At 43.2% G+C, this 16,801-nt stretch overlaps 3 protein-coding genes and 1 long non-coding RNA gene across 4 annotated transcripts; all 4 read left to right on the top strand.

Annotated features, from left to right (window-relative positions):
* Nucleotides 1-3,504: 3,504 nt before the first annotated feature.
* LOC115684335 (chorismate mutase 1, chloroplastic) lies at nucleotides 3,505-7,247 on the top strand. Its single transcript, XM_030609075.2, has 6 exons — nucleotides 3,505-3,758; nucleotides 4,406-4,628; nucleotides 4,745-4,831; nucleotides 5,549-5,692; nucleotides 6,416-6,508; nucleotides 6,624-7,247. The coding sequence occupies exons 1-6, from the start codon at nucleotides 3,565-3,567 to the stop codon at nucleotides 6,858-6,860; spliced, it is 978 nt and encodes a 325-aa protein (XP_030464935.1). The 5' UTR covers nucleotides 3,505-3,564; the 3' UTR covers nucleotides 6,861-7,247.
* A 2,213-nt stretch (nucleotides 7,248-9,460) lies between these two features.
* Nucleotides 9,461-11,493, top strand: LOC115684410 (early nodulin-like protein 17). The gene is made up of 2 exons (XM_030609145.2): nucleotides 9,461-9,764; nucleotides 10,813-11,493. The coding sequence occupies exons 1-2, from the start codon at nucleotides 9,575-9,577 to the stop codon at nucleotides 11,145-11,147; spliced, it is 525 nt and encodes a 174-aa protein (XP_030465005.2). The 5' UTR covers nucleotides 9,461-9,574; the 3' UTR covers nucleotides 11,148-11,493.
* A 600-nt stretch (nucleotides 11,494-12,093) lies between these two features.
* LOC115684423 (early nodulin-like protein 17) lies at nucleotides 12,094-14,275 on the top strand. The gene is made up of 2 exons (XM_030609153.2): nucleotides 12,094-12,326; nucleotides 13,599-14,275. Exons 1-2 carry the CDS (start codon nucleotides 12,146-12,148, stop codon nucleotides 13,931-13,933), a joined length of 516 nt encoding a protein of 171 aa, XP_030465013.1. The 5' UTR covers nucleotides 12,094-12,145; the 3' UTR covers nucleotides 13,934-14,275.
* LOC130138701 (uncharacterized) lies at nucleotides 12,333-13,447 on the top strand. The gene is made up of 2 exons (XR_008817038.1): nucleotides 12,333-12,979; nucleotides 13,096-13,447. It is a non-coding gene; the product is annotated as an uncharacterized LOC130138701 (long non-coding RNA).
* Nucleotides 14,276-16,801: the final 2,526 nt, after the last annotated feature.

Consider the following 16,801-nt stretch of genomic DNA (forward strand, 5'->3'; position numbering starts at 1 on the left):
AATACGAGGGTCGAGCCTAATATCGAGATTTAAAATCTTTTTGCATAACAATTAAATTTTAGGTTTAATACTACAAAAAAAAACCCCAAATCAACATATCTGTGATAAATTTACCTTCCGTCCTGTTAAATTTCTTTATCACAATTCTTGAGTGGGCGACACGTTAGTGTACCTTTATGTTTATCACATATTTACCAATTTATGATTTTTCGTGGTATTAATTCAATTTAACGGAAGGTAAATTTATCACGGGTGTACTAATTTGAGTAAATTGGTACACCTAAGTTGGATGACACGTTGGTGTACCTTTCTGTTTATCACATATTTACCAATTTATGATTTTTTCGTGGTATTAATTCAATTTAACGGAGGGTAAATTTATCACAGATGTACCAATTTGGGATTTTTAGTAGTCAAAAAATTAGTTTTGAGTAAATTTATGACACGTTGGTGTACCTTTCTGTTTATCACATATTTACCAATTTATGATTTTTCGTGGTATTAATTCAATTTAACGGAGGGTAAATTTGTCACAGATGTACCAATTTGGGGTTTTTAGTAGTCAAAAAATTGGTTTTGAGTAAATTTATTACATATGTATTAATTTGTGATTTTTCATGGTATTAACTCTAAATTTATTATACGGAATATATCGAATTTAGATAGGTTAGGCAATATGAGGTGGTCGGGTCGCGCAAAGTAAGGGAATTACTTGCTAAGACTCGCTCCTTTTGTTCTTCGATCTAGGTGACTTCCTTGAGCCACTCCTCAAAAGATTGAGCTTATCTTAAATAAATACATGCCCTTTTACTTGTCACGCGCTCGAGAAATTTTCGGGTATACCAATGCGCTACATCTTCGTCCATTCAAGTCAATCGCAATGTATTAATATCAATTTCCAATAATCAAAATTCAAAAAAATGTAATAGTGAGGTAATATAAGGATATTGTTTTTAATGGGAAAAGGGTGGGGAGACGGCAATCTGCGTTAGCAACCCCATATAGGTGTCATCATAAGAATATATACCACCAAATTATTAAATTGAATCATAATTACTCCTCACCACTTGTGATCTGAAGATTTAATATTTAAGGTTAAAAAGTTCATTACTGCAATCCTACCAAGATGTTAACCACGAGAAAATCTCCTAACGCAAATATGCTTTTACCAGGGACGATTAATAGATATGCATCTTACTCCCCTAGAAGGGAAAAAGGGGCAAGCTTGGCAACGACCTTACTTGAGAAAGTTCGACTCAACCAACTTTTTATTTGAGTAGATCTATATGCAAATTTCATATTATGAGCGGGTTCGGGCAATACATCGGGGCTGACCTCTAGCCCGAGCCTGTGTGATGAGCGCTTCTAGTTGTGGTAATCCATATACGAATCTTTTAGAGGTTCGAGTATAATGACGTGTGGGAATTTAAAAAACTAATTCTTTCACTTATAGTTGATAATCGTGTCGTCGTACATATCAATTGGATTTTGTTAACAAATGCACTCAACATATTCTCCACTTGCGCTTGGTGGGACTATGTAGAGAGGCTCGTCCAACTTATAGTTGATGCTTCATTGGGGCTTTAAATCGAACGTCCTAATAGTGTGTGAGATAGGTCTAGGTCCGCCAAACTGGTGAGTAGGGTCGGATTTGGATCGGATCAAAGATCGGGTTGGGTTCGAAAATGATCCGACCTGAATTGACACATTTAATCCGTTTTGACTCATTTTTATACAATACAAATCTTATGACCCACATACCTAACTCATACCGATTCGTCTCATGTTACTAAAACATTTTCATATTTTACCAAATTTAGGAAAACTCATAATGAAACTGAGGTAAGAGATCAGAGTGAGCGAGTGAAATTATAAATATGGACCGGGTCTAAATAAAGAGAAAATATTAGGTGAGTTTAATACTTCACGTCACCCATGCAACACACCATTCAAAAGTCGACATTTGGCAATTCGGGCCCACCTTCTGCCTCCTCTGTCTCTCCCCTGTTCCGTTGCTTTTGCGTTCATTGGACGTTATCTCTCTCTCAGTTTAGGACTCCGTTGCTTCTTCTCCGTTCCCCTGCTCTTCCCGCTCGACTCACAATCCGAGTACCCCACACAGTGCTCCACCGGAATCTCCGGAGCCGGACCGGAGTACATGGGGCACCTCCGACTGCACAATCTCGAGGATCTCCTTCGAGATGGGGGTGTGGCGGCCGGCGCGTCGAGGTCGGCGCGGTGCTTGGCGGCGCCCTTCCCGCCGTCGCGCCGATGGGAGGTGAGGCAGAAGGAGAGGAGGAAGAGCGCGACGATGATGAGGGAGCCGAGGAATATACCGACCGACCCACAGGAGGAGGACGAAGATGGAGGTTGGCTTGGACAGGTTGGTGTTCACGAACGACAAGTTGTAGACCGGCATCTTCGCATCGACCCTCCGCAAGAAAAAAATCGGGCCTTTCAGCGAACGGAGGCATGGGTGGTTTCGATCGTGAAGAAGAAGGGAGAGAGAGAGAGAGCGGAGTCGTGAACGGAGCAGTGCAAAGAAGATGAGGGAGAGAGGGAGGAGAGAGAGAGTGTCCGTGTGTCTAACGGAAGGAGGAGATGAGGGAAAAAGTAACGGAGAGACAGAAAAAAGTAACTGAGCAGGGGAGAGAGACAGCGGAGTTAGAAAGTGGGCCCGGATTGCCAGATGTCGACTTTTGAATGATGTGCTGCATAGATGACGTGGAGTATTAAACTCACCTAATATTTTCTCCTAAATAAGTTGTGAATTCATTTAATAACCATATTATTTTGAATTTTACCATTCTAAACTCATTTATGACCTATTTACTAAATATAACTAACCCATATAATAACCCGACCCATTAAATTTTGGTTAAGAACAGGTCTACTTTTGAGGAAAAAAAAAAGTACCCCCATTTCACTTGTTAAATACATCACTAAAGAAAACCTTGTTGGCCGGTCTCGGGCCTCAATGCCCTCCCACTTATACCCCGTATCTCTCCCGCGTGATTATCGGGTTCAGACTGGTTGGCAATATCGCGCTTTTGCTTTCCCTCACACTTATCAATCGACCACTAACCCCTTCCACGATCGATACAGGATAACCTCATCAGATTTGTCGTTTTTTTTCTAACCTTACGTGTTACCAATGTATCGAAAACGAAAGACAATCCCATATGATCGGCACGTGTCTCGACAACCCTCGTCGCGAAGATCAGCGGGGATGTTTGTGTCGTCCATCTCTGATCTCCCTATCGAGTTTCGAATCCGAAAACCGACCAACCAATCGGCCGCGACTTGCGCCCTTGTCCAGCGCAGCTGCCGGCGCAGGCCCAAAAAATGTCCACGCGCGGCTCGGCAACAAGAAGCCAACAAGGTGGTGGAAGGGAAGACGTCACGTTGGAGATTCCCACTCCCTACCGCCCCTCACCTAACCCCTTCTCGACACCACACCACACCCACCACCCTACCCACCACCACGACCACCGTACCCACCTTCGCTCCAACTCTCTCTCTCTCTCGCACTGCCATTCTCCTCGACGCTGAACCCGCCCTTCAATGATGGAGGCCAAGCTGCTGCAGGCCGCGTCTCCCGCGATTGCGGCCCCTCCTCGGTCCTCCTCCTCCTCCTCCTGCAGGCCCCCGAGGCTCGATCGCGGCGCCTTCCTCCTCCCCGCGGGGCTCGGTCCCGGCTCGCGGCGGCGGCGGCGGGCGGGCATCTCGTGCGCCCACGCCTCCGCCACTCCTGCTGGGTATGTGACTTCGCTTCCCTCTTGTGCGGGAAGTTGGGAATCCTGTTCTTTCCGCGCCCTTCGCGAATTTTTGGGCACGCGGGGGGCTTCTCGTCTTTTATGGTTTCCGCCGGTTCTGGTGGTGGGGCGGTTTGGAGTTTGGTTGACGTGATTGGGGTAGTGTGATACGATCGTCTGCCTTGTTTCTAATTCTGTTGTGTTCCTCAAATGGTCGAAAAAAAAGTTATAATTTGTGCGGCTTTGGCAAAAGGATCAAAAGGCAATTGCCCTTCTAAAAGGATAATGCCTTCCCTTCTTCTTCTTCTTCTTCTCAGACAATCCAAATTCTGAGGTGCGAAGTTTGAATTAGAAGGTGCGAAATTTCAGTGGTTGTTGCTGTGTGGGACTGTGGAGGTCTCTGGATTCTGGGTAATTTGAGTCTCTTTCCTGACAATTGATGCTGGTGTCAGTGTTTGTCCCAGAATACTCATGAGGCTTAGTTCTGTGTTTGTGCTGTTACTTCCGAACACCAAATTCTCACACATTTTACTGTGGATATGTTTCACTTTCATTCTCGGAGTTTCACTACGAATACTGTGAAAGGAACGGGATATCCTGGTTGATAATGGCATGGAACTTGCTCTGAATTTCGGTTCTTCTGTATGTAGATTCTCGCTGAAGAAAAGGATAGACAGGAGCGAGAGCTTGACGCTGGAGGGTATAAGACATTCTTTAATTCGGCAAGAGGACAGCATAATATTTGGCCTTCTTGAGAGATCTCAATATTGTTACAATGCTGAAACATACAACCCTCATGCATTCCCAATGGATGGTTTTGATGGTTCTTTGGTTGAGTTTATGTTGAAGGAAACTGAAAAGCTTCACGGTCAGGTGCGTTATGCTTTGACAAAGAAACATAGATGTGCGTTGTCGGAGGGAGAAGTGACAAGGAAGATTAATAATCACAATTTCACACATCTTTGTTTCCATGATTCATTATAAATTAGGTTGGTAGATACAAAAGCCCTGATGAGCATCCTTTCTTCCCAAATGACTTGCCCAACCCAATGTTGCCACCGCTGCAGTACCCACAGGTGAGACGACATGATATAACCAAACTCAATACTCTGCTGATATATTGCCAATTTGTTAATTGACCTATTTATGCAGGACAACAATCTGTATCCATCCTGAATACTTCTCATTAAATAAAAACAAGAAGAAATGGTGCCTGTGAATACTTTGAAAGTTATGTTGATGAGGTTTAATTGAATCCACTTTCTAGTTCTGGGCCTTGGCAAGTAGAGAAATTGGGCAAATGGACTTTTTTTTTTGAAGGGACTGTGACATAGAATCAATACCTTGCTTGGTGATGACCTCGAGTATTCTTCATGCATAGGTGTTTGAGACAAGCTGTAGATATCTTATTTAAGAGAGCAGAAGTTCACAAGGGGAAATTGTTCTTCGGGATTGGCCCTATTTAGGTCTCGGTAGTCCAACCATGACCCGACCATCTTTCTTGGGCACCAGTGCAGATTTAATGAGCCAGATTGAATGAGCGCCGACGTCAATGAATTTGGCATTATATTTGTTTGGGCATGCTTGATAGTTGAATATAGCTCACCCTTCCTGCCAAATTGATTAATGTTTAGCTCCAAAGATCTGCTCCTTTTAAAGTTTTGTCATTTATAACCAAATTATTGTTACAAAGCTTGTTCTTTTGTTTTAGAAGACTATTGACAAAATTGTTGGTGTCCTTTTTCACTTAAGATGACTTGGATGTTTCTACATGAATTAAATCATGGCTGCAGGTACTACATCCGTTTGCAGATTCAATCAACATAAACGGTAAGGTTTGGCAAATGTACTTCAGAGATCTGCTTCCAAGATTGGTTAGTGAAGGAGATGATGGCAACTATGGTTCATCAGCTGTTTGTGACACAATATGCCTGCAGGTATAAATTAAACTAATCTTGAATTGATTGGCAAATGCAGAGATGTCTCTTTAAGTCTCGATTTGTTGGAATAGGTTTTTTGGGTCATTGTTTCCAGACATGGTAACAGATGCTTAAAGGTTATGTGAGCTTCAGTTTAGATTTGTGAAAGGAACCTTATTTTTTATTGAGGCCTTCATCGGAAGCCTGGCAGTTTTAGCTGATTTTCTTATCTACAAGTTAAAAGAGTGAGGATGAAACTGGATGGCAGTTGCATTTGACCAGTCATTACTATCGCCTTGTAGAAAATTGACGTGAGATCGTTATATAGCATACATATTTGTCCATCCTTCACCTTTTAAGGAGTTAAATAAAAGAATTAAGACGAGTTATTCAATTTGATTTGTACACGTGTTCAATAAAGTCGTTAAGTAAACAATGTTGCCAGGAATTCAGGGAATATGTCCCAACTATCACTTGTCAATAACCTGCATTAGCCTTAAACATTGATCATTTCTCTTTATTGGTGAACTTGGTATATTTCTCCGGCAGACTATCTCAAATCAACAATTGACTTTGTCCATCCTCCAGAAGAAGAATGATTGTAGCCCAACTTGGACTGAAGTCTTTATACCATTGATCAGTTGCACGTGTGTCATGTCCGCATCTGCACGTGGCTGTCTAGATTGTCCCTTGGCGACACCGGGCCTTGTGGTTGTTACTGATGCAATCTCTTTTTTGCAGGCTCTCTCAAAGAGAATACACTATGGTAAGTATGTGGCCGAGGCAAAATTCCTAGCTGCCCCTGATGACTATAGAGCTGCCATTATAGCCCAAGTAACTATCCTTGAATGCTTTCCTGCTCGGCTTGACCCATTTCCACCCTTCTGTTATAGGTCCCGTGTTATTTCCATTGATCTTAAGATTTTGACTTTCAATTCGGATCATGCAGGACAGTGACAGGCTCATGGATATGTTGACATATCCAGCCGTCGAAGAGACAGTCAAGAAGCGAGTAGAAATAAAGGCTAAAACCTTCGGGCAGGAGGTAATTGTGGATGTTAAAGGAGATGAAGCTGACCCAGCATATAAGATCGAACCAAGCTTAATAGCAGATCTGTATGGCGACTGGATTATGCCGTTGACAAAGGAGGTTCAAGTGGAGTATTTGTTGAGGAGATTGGATTAATCGGAGCAAGAGCTTCCTCAGCTATATATCGAAAATAAAACACTAACTTTGGTCAACACAGGCATACCATTGTTGGGTTTGGGAACTATGTATGTAAAGTAGGAGGATATCAGAAAGATGTCTTGGGAATATAAGAAAGACAGCAGCTCATTTTAGAACTGAAACGCACATATATCAGACCGTTGGGTGTTTCAGAATAGCAGAGAGGTATATGCTTTCCGGTCTTTGCTTAATTCTCCCTCGATGTCGAAGGAAATGTGAAACCTTGTTCGCCTTCGGTCGTCTGCTCTTATTTTTTATGCTAGAACAGAACTAAAGTTTGTTATTCCCTCCTCGAGATTGGATTTCGATAATGGAAGGGGGGAAATGCCAATATTGTTTGGTTGACATGCTGATGATCTGCCTAGTTGAGGGCACAAACGGTTGAAAAACAGTATCCCACCGGGGACTGAATTGCATGTTTTCCTAGAAAAAGACAGGATGGAAATGCACCATACCTTTATGATACTCCACCATTACATTGAACTGTAACAAACTTCAGCCGTTTCAATTAATTTCAATCTGAACTGCTGTCATTTCGGGCATTTCTATTCAACGGAAAAAGGTCCAAGAGACACGCGAGGTGAGTAGGAATGTTCCCTTCTGTTCCAAAATGCTCTGTTATCATACCACCTTGCCCTGTTAGATAAGACAACAGCAATTATTATCAGCACATGCGCAGAAAGTGACCAGAATGCCTTTTGAGGCCCAGTGCAACCCTATCCATTTGCTACTTAATAATGTCAAACTGTCAAAAAGATTTGAGCCACCTTTCCAAATGGACGGTCCATTTCGTTGATCGAAGTAAATGTGGATATCCACCGACAAATTCGAAGAAATGAAACATAAAATGTATTTATTTCGCGTAAAATGAATAATTTGTATCGCTTATGAGAATGCACGAACGAAAATCATTTTCATAATCCATAAAAATATCTAAACATAAATTATTATCTATAATGAAACATTTCTTATTGAATAGCGATCACTTTCAAGATATCATTTTTCAAATTATTCATTTTCAGCAAAAACAAACGAGTCGTAATTCTGTAGTCAACGGTAGTGGTTAAGAGCGAAAAACCAACGCCTCTACCCCCAGAAAGGTGATTAGATTCTTCACCAGTTAATGTCATTTTAGTGGCTATTGATCTGGGTTGGGGACTGAACTACGAACCGGGCGAGACGGACCGCACTCGCACTGAAGTTGGAATCTTCAAAGAGGATGTGGGTCAACGGGACCACTGATTTTCTTTCTTTTGTATTTGTGCAGCAAACTCGAGACGCTTCCATAACGTTCATCTTCGCCCTCTTTTTCTTGCCTTGCACTACATCTAATCAGACAGCGAGATCCACATTATGTATGAACACCACCTTTGCCAACACAAGCTTGCTCCATCCACCGAAGAATAGAATTGAATTCTTTGTGTGACACTGCATCTGATAACTCGAAATATTCTCTTAGTCGGGCGTTTGCGATTCCAAACCATTAAGTGAGAGACCTATTGAGGGGGTAGTACTTACGCTTTTATTGGAAGGGCTATATCTTGAGTTTTGAGAGCACTCGTCGAATATGATTAAGATGGAAAGGTTTGATTTTTAATTCTGTAATATCTAGAATGCGATTTCCATATTTTTTAAATTAGCTTAACGGGTATTCTAAAGACAAGTCCATCAAAAAATTTTCCCTTCGCACTGGCCTCGGTGAGTAATGCTGAGGAGCAACTGAAACAGTGGTCCATGAAAACGTGATAAGCATAAAGAATCTTTTTTTGATCTTAGTAAGCGATAGAGGTGAGCATGGGAACCAGACCGAACCAGCCAGGTTCTTAAAATTTGAAACCGGTGATAATTGGTTTGATTCTCGATTCCAAGTGTGGGCCGGACCCCCCGAATCAAACCACTAGGACCACCCGATTTTTTCTTCTTCTTTTTTATTACCAAAAGGCTGGAGAAGAGAACAAAAACAAAGTTCATAGACACACTCGCATTATGCAAGAAAGTTCCTTCAAAAAAGAAAGAAAGAAATCATACCAGTTCCTGGACCCACTTGGGAATTGGACATGACCAGTTTCAGGACTAAGTGAGCCGGTTTCCCGTTCAACAAACTGGGAACTGACCCTTCTGGTCCGGTTCCTGGTTATAAGATGGTAATTGGTGTTGGGGGATGGTTCATACTCCTTATTGATAGGAAAACATGGAGGCCCGTATTTTATCGATAGTTTGAGTTTGAGCTCATGAATAGTTACTGTCTATATATAAATTGAGAGTTATAATAGAGAGGCAAGATGTGCTAATTATGGTGGAATTCTCGGATGTAATCCTAATTTAAGGGTGAACTAGAATAAAATCTTGTGTCTTGATTTCTCTTTCTCGCATTTACTCTCTCTTTCATTGTATTTGTAAACCTAATCTTAACAATCAACCCACCCTGGATTGATCACCCCTAGTAAGCAATGCGTACTCCAAGTCACTACCTCATATTCTTTTTCGAAATCTGGATTAACGTTGTTTAATTGAAACAGAAGGGTAGATCCAGAAAGTGAGTAGCTAATAAGTTCCTAAGGATAAATAATTGCCGTGTAGCCCGACCTTTTATAAAAACGAAGTGTACGCAACCGCTAGAAAGAACTGAGCTAGTTGGAGAGAGCCGGAGACAGAGACAGACGCAGTGAGAAATGGGGCGAGTGGCGACGTTGGCGGGAGTGGCGGTGGTGCTGTCGCTGGCGGCGGTGATGTTGCCGGGGGTGGCCGCGGTGAGGTACCTGGTAGGGAAGGACATGGGCGAGTCAGGCAACGCATGGACCACCAACGTCAACTACACTGTTTGGGCTCAAAACAAACACTTCTACAATGGCGACTGGCTCTGTATGCTCTCTCTCTCTCTCTCTCTAAACGTTCCGGGTCTATCCAAATGAGTCAGATCTGAAGATTGGTCTGCTCTGTGCATGAAAATGAGCTCACTGCAGTGTGATTCTGCTGACCATGAGCCCAGTGTTGCCTGCTGCTCTGTCTTTTTGGCTTCTTCTTAAACCAATGCTGATTTTTTTTTTAACTCTCTGAAAAGTGATAAGTCGCTTTTGAGTTTGTTGCTGCACAAGTCCCTCATTTTTTTTTGTTGGGAGTACGCAAAACCTAAGTCCGAGCTTGTCAACATATTCAGTTGGACCCACATTTTCAAGTTATGAATCAATTATGATATATTAACTGCTCAACATCACGTCAATTCTCCAATGTGAGATTTTTTTAGCACAACTCACACGTGTATATTAACATTGTTAAGATGAGTTGAATAGTAAACTTGCTACATATGGCGAATCTTGAGGTGCTCAGAGAGTTGAAATCTTCAACGTTGGTTGGGATAGTCATATGCTAAGCTCCTTCAGATCCGAATCTCTCGGTCAATCTCAGTTCTTTCACCTATTGGAGCTTCTTCTTCTGTAGCAATTACTTCCTCAGAGTCGGTTCTGCTTCTAACTTTTTTTTGGCGTCGGTGATCCTCGCCGATTTGAGGTATAACCGGTCGTTTTCACTTGGTTCGGATTGGTGGGATCACTTCTTTTCGGTTGAATAAGTAACGTAACCGTTACTAGAAAAATTAAACATGTGCTAAATCTTAGTAACGAAGTCTGTTATCATCTTTAGGAGCTGCTTTGCATGTGGTCGGGGAGATATGCAGGTCCTAGAGGGCAATAACCTTCTCTGGTTTACTATTTTCATAATTTGCTTAAAGGAGTTCGCTCTTTTTAACTTTCTGCTAAGATCTGATGCCTCCAAATCAGGCGCGACCATTTGCACGTCGCAATTCGATGATGAACGAGCTACTAGCTCGGCCATTAAATTGCATGCGATTCATGTTCGACGCTTGGACGCCGACATTCTATTGCTGTCTGCTGACTCTTTTGCGTTCTTCCAGTCTTCGTGTACGATAGGAACCAATTGAACGTGCTCGAGGTGAACGAGACGGGCTACGAGTCTTGCGACTCCAATCATCCATTGGTGAACTGGACCACAGGAAAAGGGAGGGACGTCGTCCCACTGAACGTCACGAGGCCTTACTATTTCATCAGCGGCAACGGATATTGCTACGGAGGAGCGAAGCTCGCCATCAACGTAGAAAACCCGCCACCCCCACCCGTGGCCGCCCCGGTGAAGAGCGGATCCCCGGCTTCCTTTTACCGGGGACGGATCATCCTCCCGGCGGTCTTCGCCGTCGGCGCCATGTGGGACACGTTCCTCCGGTTCTGCTAGCCCCAAAAACCGCTCAGAGAATCGGCTTTCCACGAGATTAACCCGGCAAGTCCTTTCGTCAGCTACAAAATTCCTGTGAAGTCAAAAGAATTCAAGTTGTTTTCTTCCACCTGTTGTTCTTTAGTTAGAAAGGAAAGCTGCCTGTTTGAGGGTCTTTCTTCATGTTAGTTGTTGACCTGAGTTTGGTTTGGTTTGATTTGAGGGAGCTAGCGTGAGTTGGGCCGGAACCTTGTGACCGCGGTGTTGAGTCTCAAAGACCTGAAGTTCGATCCGTGAAGAGGACGTGGGTCGCCGGGACCACTGATTTTCTTTTTGTATTTGTGCAGCTAAGACCTCATTTAGCAGACTCGAGACGCTTCCGCAACGTTCATCTTTGCCCTGTTTTTTCTTGTCTTGCACGAATTGATTGTCCAATGTCTTGGCACTACATCTCTAATTAGGCAGCCAGATCCACATTACGTGTGAACACCGCCTTTCCCAACACGAGCTTGCTCCATCCACAGATGAATCAAATTGAACTCTTCCGTAACACCGCGTATGGTAACTCGAACTGTTCTCTCACTCGGGTGCTTGCAATTCCAAACCGATGGAGGGCGGTATTTATGCTTTTATTGGAAGGATGATATCTTGAGTTTCGAGGGCACTTGTCGAATATGATTAAGATAGAAATGATAGGTTTTTAATTTTGTAATATCTAGAGTTGTTGAAACAGTGGCCTGTGACAACGTGGTAAGTATAAAGAATCTTATTTTGACCTTAGTGAGCAACGCCTAGTCCAAGTCACCGTCTCACAAAATTTTGTCGAAATCTCGGATTAACGTTGTTTAATTCAAACAGAACTGTGGATCCAGAAGGGTGAGTAGCTAGTAAGTTCCGAAGGGTAAATAATAATTGCAATGTAAGCCGACCCTTTATAAAAAGAAGTGTGCGCAGGCCACTAGAAAGAGCTGAGCTAGTTACAGAGAGCCGGAGACAGAGGCGGACGCAGAGAGAGAGAGATGGAGCGAGTGGCGACGTTGGTGGGAGTGGCGGTGGCGCTGTTACTGGCGGCGGTGATGCTGCCCGAGGTGGCGGCGGTGAGGTACATGGTAGGGGCGGGCATGGGCAACGGGTGGGCCACCAACGTCAACTACACCGTTTGGGCTCAAGACAAACACTTCTACAATGGCGACTGGCTCTGTATGCGCTCTCTCTCTAGCCCTTCAGATCTGTGACTCGTTAAGCTCGCGTAAAACGTTCCGGGTCTATCCAAATGAGTCAGATCTGAAGATGGGTCTGCGCTGTGCATGAAAATGAGCTCAATGCAGTGTGATTCTACTGAGTAATGAGCTCAGTGTCGCCTGCTGCTCTTTCCTTTTGGCTTCTCTCTTTAATCAAATGCTGATTCAAGAGTGTGAATTTTGCTTTAGAGTCGCTACTTCTCTGAAAAGTGACAAGCCGCTTTTGAGATTGTTGCTATATTAGTCCTCTGATTCTTTGAGGGGACACAATGTCGGGTTCAGTGGCTTATTGGGTACCTTTAAGATGAGTTAAAGAATGAACTTGCTAGATATAGTAAATCTTGAGCTACTTAGAGAGTTGAAATCCTCAACGTTGGCGGAGATGGGCATATGCTAAGCTCATTCAGATCCGCATCTCTCGGTCAATCTCAGTTCGTTTCCCCCTAAGGAAGCTTCTTCTTCTGTAGCTGTTTTGGAGAGCTCCAGCTTCCTTGGGTTGAAAATTTCTCATCTTTTCTGTTTACTTCTTAATCCTTCCTCCTGCAATTAGTTCCTCGGAGTCAGTTCTGCTTCTAATTTTTTTATAGCATCGGCGATCCTTGTCGATTTGAGGTATGATTGATCGTTTTCACTTGGTTCGGATTGGTGAAATCACTTCTTTCGATTGAATAATGCATGGAAGACGGAAGTGTAAAAATCTCGTATTCTTAAACGCTTTGTGCTCTCAGACGCTTGCTACTGGAAGCAGAGAAGTCATGGGACTAATGCTGTCCGACTGAGGATTTAGATCGGTCTTGTTGATGAGGCTTAGTATCTGGGACCTGGATCTAAATCTTGACAGCATTTGATGAGAGAAAAAATGGTGTCAAGCCGCACCTGAGATACATGGCTATTTTGGTTTGATGAAGTGATAACACTACCATCTTTGCGTAACGAAGTCAGTTGTTATCTTTATGTGCTCTTTAACATGTGGTCGATGAGAAATGCAGATCCTAGAGGGCAATAACCTTCTCTGGCTTACCATTTTCGTAATTTGCTTAAAAATGTTAGCTCTTTTTATCTTTCTGCTAAGATCTGATGCTTCCACATTATCATCTTAGGCGACCATTAGCAGGTCGCAATTCAATTATGAACGAGCTACTAGCTTGGCCATTAAATTGTATGAGATCTATGTTCGACGCTTGGACGCCAACATTCTATTGCTGTTTGCTGACTCTTTGCGTTCTTCCAGTCTTTGTGTACGATAGGAACCAATTGAACGTGCTCGAGGTGAACGAGACGGACTATGAGTCGTGCAACTCCGATCACCCATTGGTGAACTGGACCAGAGGAGCAGGGAGGGACGTCGTCCCACTGAACGTCACGAGGCCTTACTATTTCATCAGCGGCAAAGGATTTTGCTACGGAGGAGCGAAGCTTGCTGTCAATGTAGAAAACGCACCACCTCCTCCCGTGGCCTCCCCAGAGAAGAGCGGATCCCCAGCTTCCTTTTACGGGGGACGGATTGTCCTACCGACGGTTTTCGCAGTCGGCGCCATGTGGGACGCGTTCCTCCGGTTCTGCTAGCCTGCAAACCGCTCGAGAATCTGCTTTCCACGACATCAGCCGCAATTCCTTTAATTCCTCTGAAGTGAAAAGAAACCAGGTTGTTTTCTTCTTGTTCTTTATTTAGGAGGAGAGCTGTTTGAGGGGTCTTTCTTCATGTTAGTCGTTGACCTGAGTTTGGTTTGGTTTGGTTTGGTTTGATTGAGGGGGATAGCGTGAGTTGTGCTGGAACCTTGTGACCGTGGTGTTGGGTCTCAAAGACCTGAACACCAAACCTTCAGAAAAAGAAAAAAAGAAGAGTTATATATTGTTTCCGCTAGGACTGTGTGGTTTTTCCAAGATTGAAGTCATAATTTTATGTTGCGTGTTGGTCCCTCAAAGCTTGACCAGCATGGGGTGTGTCATAATATACTACTACTGGTTCATTCATGGCCGCTGATTCCGCAGCGATTCTCGCCATAAAAGTTTACGATGAGCTTATCACGTGAGGCTCGCCATGTGGGGGGTTGTCTTTCTCAATCTGAAGTCAGCTTTTGGGGGGCAAAATCACATGGATTCTGACCTGGGAGGCACTTTTGCTCCTTACTGATCAATTCAATGGCGGTAGTCAGAGGGAAGAGAGATCTGCTGAAAAGGAAGATTTGGCAGCAAAGAAAGTTTGAGGATGGTCTGATAAAAAAAGTGGACATGGGGGTGGGCAACCAAGTTGTAACTTTTAAGAAAGATCCAAGCTTTAGTTGACTAGGGAAAACAGTGCGAGTGGAGAGAGAAATGATGCGAGCCACGAGTAGAGGCGGCAATGAGCCGGGTCGGCGAGGCCGTCGTCGGTGTGCCGGGGTTGGGCCGCTCGAACCCGGTATTTTTTAGGAGTTGCCCTGGGCACAATCCCGGCTGCGCTATCTGTAGAAAGAGAGTGAAATGGGCAATCGAGGCTTGACCTTTGGCTCATTCCTTGCGAGTCTTGTCGTGCAAACCTGAGGCTCGGCTCACTTGCCGAGCTCACAAGTTAGCATTGTGCCGATCTGCAAGTTATATTGCTTGTGGGAAAATGTAGAAAGAAAGTATAATGGGTGATCGAGGCTCGGCCTTCGGGTCATGTCACGCGAGCATGCGAACCCGAGGTCCGACTCACTTGCCGAGCTCACAAGTTAGCGTTGTGCCGATTTGGAAGTTACATTGCTTGCGGGGCCGACTCATGCTCTTTCCCTCAATTAAACTCGTTTAGTTTACGATGATGTATAAATGAAGCTTGAAGTCAGAAAGTGAAGTACTTCATTCAACTATTCAAGCATGATAGAGCCCGAAAGATGGGCTTCGGCACATAAAAAAATCCCAGAGAGCTTGGGAGGAGGACAAAACTAATTTCAGAGGTAAAGAGTTTCTCCGATGGGTTCTAGCTACCCAATCTGTAACTAAGTTAGTCTCTGTAAAGCAATGAGCTACTCGAATATTTCAAAAAGATAATAACATATCCATGCAGTTTATGATAATAGAGATTAACTCATTGAAATATTGTCCACTTTGGCATGTTTTATACCGAGCGTCACAGTATGGTCCTTTGGCATATAGGTAAGCACATTCCAGGGAGGTCATCCATCCTAGGAGTGCTCCCACTTGAGTGTGCTTAACTTTGTAGTTTCAAAACTAAGCATTGTGGTTGTAAAGTATGAGTTTTAAAGGTCAAAAAGTCAAAGGGAAAAAGGAAAAGAAAAGAGAAGAAAAAGTTTGAAAAGTCAAAAAGAATAAAAAGAAGTATTATAAAAGGGGAAAAATGAGACCATCGGCCGAGAGAAGCGAGAGCTCACCGAGAAGAAGAAAGAGAGGAAAGAAAGAAGAAAGAAGGGAGAAAGAAAGGGTTTTTGCACATGCTCGCCACAGGAGTCTCGCCAAGCCGGAGTTCGTTCATATCGCCACGCTCGGTAAGTATTCGCGCCCATTGTTCGTTCAATCGGAATATTTTTCGGGGTTAGGGCTTATATTTTGGAGTTATGAGTTATTCGAGCGGCGAAGTCTGATTTTTGAGCTATGAATATATATATAGAATTGGTAGTTTAGGGTGCTGCAAGGCTGTGAAATCTTACGGAACTCGATTTGAACTTTCGGTTTGCCGGATATGAATTTTTGAAGTTGAGCGCGCGCAATGAACATTGCGCGGCCAGAGGTTTTTAGGCTGATTTTCGTCTGTTTTTGGCTCGATTTTGGGACGGCCAAGTTGGGGCTTTTGTAATACTCTGAACGGGCTTTCTTTTGACTATAAGTTTGCTAGGATCAGAGTTCAATGAAGAAAGTTATGACGCGATCAAGTTTCGCGTTCAAGTTTTGCGTTGCGGACGGTTTGGATAATCGTTTTGGATGAGCAATTTGTGAATGCCTTTGAGTTGTCCTGTTAGCGTTTAAGCATCGTTTGGCCGTTTTGTAGTTGTCGTAGTATTTTACTTGATTTTGACGTCGATTCTCGTTTAATTGTTAGGGTTACGAGATCGTCGGTTCGAGTGAGCGTCGTTGTGTGATTTTTGGGGATTCCAGGTGAGTGGTGCTATCCCTTCTTCGGTTTTGTAAAACCCATGCCTTGAAATATATATAGAACTTAAAATAGTATTGTTATTGCATAAAAGTTCGGATCGGGCATTTACTACCCTGTTGATTATTTGAAATGTTATGGTAAAGCATTTCTAGAAATGGCTTATATATTGATTATCGTGAAATGAATTGAGAAAATTCTTTATGAAAAGAATTCTTTTGTTGAAGGTTATACATATTGATTTATGAAGAATTATGAAATGGTTATGGAAACATATTATGAAATGTGTCGTGAAAGTTTATATATATGTATTGTCTTGTGAAGCTGGTTTATGAATGATTTGAGAAATGGTATGAGAAAATAGCGGA

Source organism: Syzygium oleosum, unplaced genomic scaffold, assembly GCF_021117445.2.
Source record: "Syzygium oleosum isolate NSW1041296 unplaced genomic scaffold, Sole_v2.1 Sole_v2.08, whole genome shotgun sequence".
In the NCBI taxonomy this organism is placed as follows: domain Eukaryota; kingdom Viridiplantae; phylum Streptophyta; class Magnoliopsida; order Myrtales; family Myrtaceae; genus Syzygium; species Syzygium oleosum.